Raw genomic sequence first — 3034 nt, forward strand, 5'->3', positions numbered from 1 at the left:
GCTTAACTTCACAAAACAAAATCACAAAAAAAAAACAGACGTACATCAGACAGATATATATTTGAGAGAGAAAAAATAGCGATATTGGTTCAACAACTTTAACTTGAAGATATCGTTCGTTTTGACACATGTTTATAAGATCATGGGGTCAGTTTGCTAGCTAACCCTGGCATTTCTTAATGCATAGACATATAAGTTCTTATTTCTCTATTATTTAGTTATTTACTTGTCGGTGAGCCTAACGAATTATAACAGTTCTGTGTTCGATTCTTGAGGCGGACGTAGATCACAAGCCCATTGTGCAGCTGTGCTCTAAAACAAAACGTTTTTTATTGTTATTCGCTAGATATACATACCTGTATAAATTTATAAGGTGGAACAGTATAAATTTCGTGACACTAAGTTAAATAAATCATTATATATCACCCTTGAAAAAGGTTATTGCAGCTCTTTGTGATTTAAAATATACCGAACCATAGCAGTCCTCTGGTGGCTCAGCAGTAATCTTGTTGGCTTACAGCGCTAAAATGCGGAGTTCGACTCCCGCGATTGGTGCAATACAGTTTGTCTATTGTGTAACTTATTGTTTGATAACCGACAGACAATAATCATGGTTGTGTATCCTGTATAAGAGTTGTGAATATTACTATTAATCATAATTATATATTTTAGTTTTTGTGTACCTTTTATTAACATAATAGATATATTATTGTACTCGAGGTGTTATAAAACACTTAAATTATAATCAAACAAGAACAACTACTTTCTATGGAAGTATTTAGTCGTGAGAACTTAGTGGTAGATTGAAAAATAGAATTACCTGAGTACTGGGCCCAGTAGCACGATGTGAAAGAAGATACGAATCGTCCAGTCTAGTTTCGACGTGTGAGGCTTAGGTAATGCCCCCGATTGCATTTTTGTCTCATGTGCATCGTGCATGTACCAGCGAATGCTGAAAATGTTGACCGTTAGTGCCGGAATAGCTGTACTAGCCACTGTGAGTCCAAACCACCAGAGGTTGTCTTCCAAGAAAAGTAAGTAACTTACAGCCACATCAGTGCCAATGTTTATAATGTAGGACACGATACACACGAAGGTGGCTAAAGCACTAAATAGCGTGAAGTGGTCTTGTTCGTCCCAAGACTTGGCGAACACGATTTCTCCGGGGTGAAGAGAGAACGTATGATCAGGACTTTGATGATCCAGCATGATAGTTTCAATATGACAACCATCGGGATCATTGGTCGTTTCGGGATCTCTTCTATCGCTCTGGGCGAGATCGTGGTGCCTGACGTTATGTAGGTCAACCAGTTGATCACTCTCGCTGATGACGACCTTTGGACGTCTTTCCACTAGAGGAGAGATAGGACAGGTTAAGTTATTTTAATCAAGCGCTCAAAATATTGAAAGAACAACATACAGGTAACTGGTGATGTAAAGATTTATACCTATAATAATTTGTGTGTAGTTGTAGTGTATTATACACCAACCTCAACATGTGACAAGGGCTATAGTTTAATGACGTCGCTATAATTTGTTTCAGAAATTAAGAAGAAAATACATACCAGAATATTTATCATGTACGTATATAGTTACAAATGGGGATAATATTATCTTCACAATGCCTTTGATAGCGAAAGTATTATAACCATTGTTATATACAACATGATATATTGTTTAATGGTATAATTGTTTTATTTTGATATACAGCGTGATATATGGTTTAATAGAATATTTATTATATACAATGTTATACATTATTTAATGGAACAATTGTTTATTATATACAATGTTATATATTGTTTAATGGAACAACTGTTTATTATATACAATGTGATATATTGTTTAATGGAACAATTGTTTATTATATGCAGTTTGATATATTGTTTAATGGAACAATTGTTTATTATATGCAGTGTGATATATTGTTTAATGGAACAATTGTTTATTATATACAATGTTATATATTGTTTAATGGAACAATTGTTTATTATATACAATGTGATATATTGTTTAATGGAACAATTGTTTATTATATGCAGTTTGATATATTGTTTAATGGAACAATTGTTTATTATATACAATGTTATACATTATTTAATGGAACAATTGTTTATTATATACAATGTTATATATTGTTTAATGGAACAATTGTTTATTATATACAATGTGATATATTGTTTAATGGAACAATTGTTTATTATATACAATGTTATATATTGTTTAATGGAAAAATTGTTTATTATATACAATGTGATATATTGTTTAATGGAACAATTGTTTATTATATACAATGTAATATATTGTTTAATGGAATTATTCTCTAATTATTATATACAGTGTGATACATTGTTTAATGGAATTATTCACTATTATATACAACGTGATATTTGGTGTAAAGGAATAAATATTACATGAGTTGTTTACGTATATGTGGCACAGATGAATGAAATTATTACTATAATTGTTCTGCACATGTATGTGGTTTGAGGAAATTAGCATACATATATAAAGTAATATATGGTTTAATACAATGCTCATTCTTGGGCAGGATATGCTTTATTTATAATTTATTGAATCGTTTTGTTCACAAGTTACTGTCCCTGGCTTTAGTTCTAGGGTATGAATTGTACATATTAGAGTGTATATATATATATATATATATATAAAGGTGCTCTTGTAAAGAGTGCGTGCCTTTCAATGACAGATATTTTTTTGTTGGTAAATAGATCGCTGTAAGGCATCCGTGGTATAAAAATAAATGAATAAAACAACAACAACACACAAAGTAGTTTATATTTATGTTTGAATCAAGATATTATATTTCTTAGTGTAATCATTGTGGGGATTTCTCCACTCCGATATATCGAAACGATGACATTTCAAGATATTATATTTCTTAGTGTAATCATTGTGGGGATTTCTTCCACTCCGATAATATCGAAACGATGACATTTCAGATATTATATTTCTTAGTGTAATCAATTGTGGGGATTTCTTCCACTCCGATAATATTCGAAACGATTGAACACTT

The 3034-nt window shown here is 31.2% G+C and overlaps 2 protein-coding genes across 10 annotated transcripts in view; one reads left to right on the top strand and one right to left on the bottom strand.

Moving 5' to 3' along the window:
- Nucleotides 1-3034, top strand: part of LOC106463863 (ninein-like protein) — a 156543-nt gene that overhangs the window by 75982 nt on the left and 77527 nt on the right. The gene's annotated exons all lie outside the window — the stretch shown is intronic.
- LOC111086875 overlaps nucleotides 812-3034 on the bottom strand; it is a 40233-nt gene continuing 38010 nt past the window's right edge. For both annotated transcript variants that reach the window (XM_022391491.1, XM_022391490.1), the window contains exon 2: nucleotides 812-1352. In XM_022391491.1, coding sequence (XP_022247199.1) covers nucleotides 817-1352 — 536 coding nt within the window. In that variant the 3' untranslated portion in view covers nucleotides 812-816. The remainder of the gene's footprint in view (nucleotides 1353-3034) is intronic.

The sequence above is a fragment of the Limulus polyphemus genome, unplaced genomic scaffold, assembly GCF_000517525.1.
Source record: "Limulus polyphemus unplaced genomic scaffold, Limulus_polyphemus-2.1.2 Scaffold1506, whole genome shotgun sequence".
NCBI classification, from domain to species: domain Eukaryota; kingdom Metazoa; phylum Arthropoda; class Merostomata; order Xiphosura; family Limulidae; genus Limulus; species Limulus polyphemus.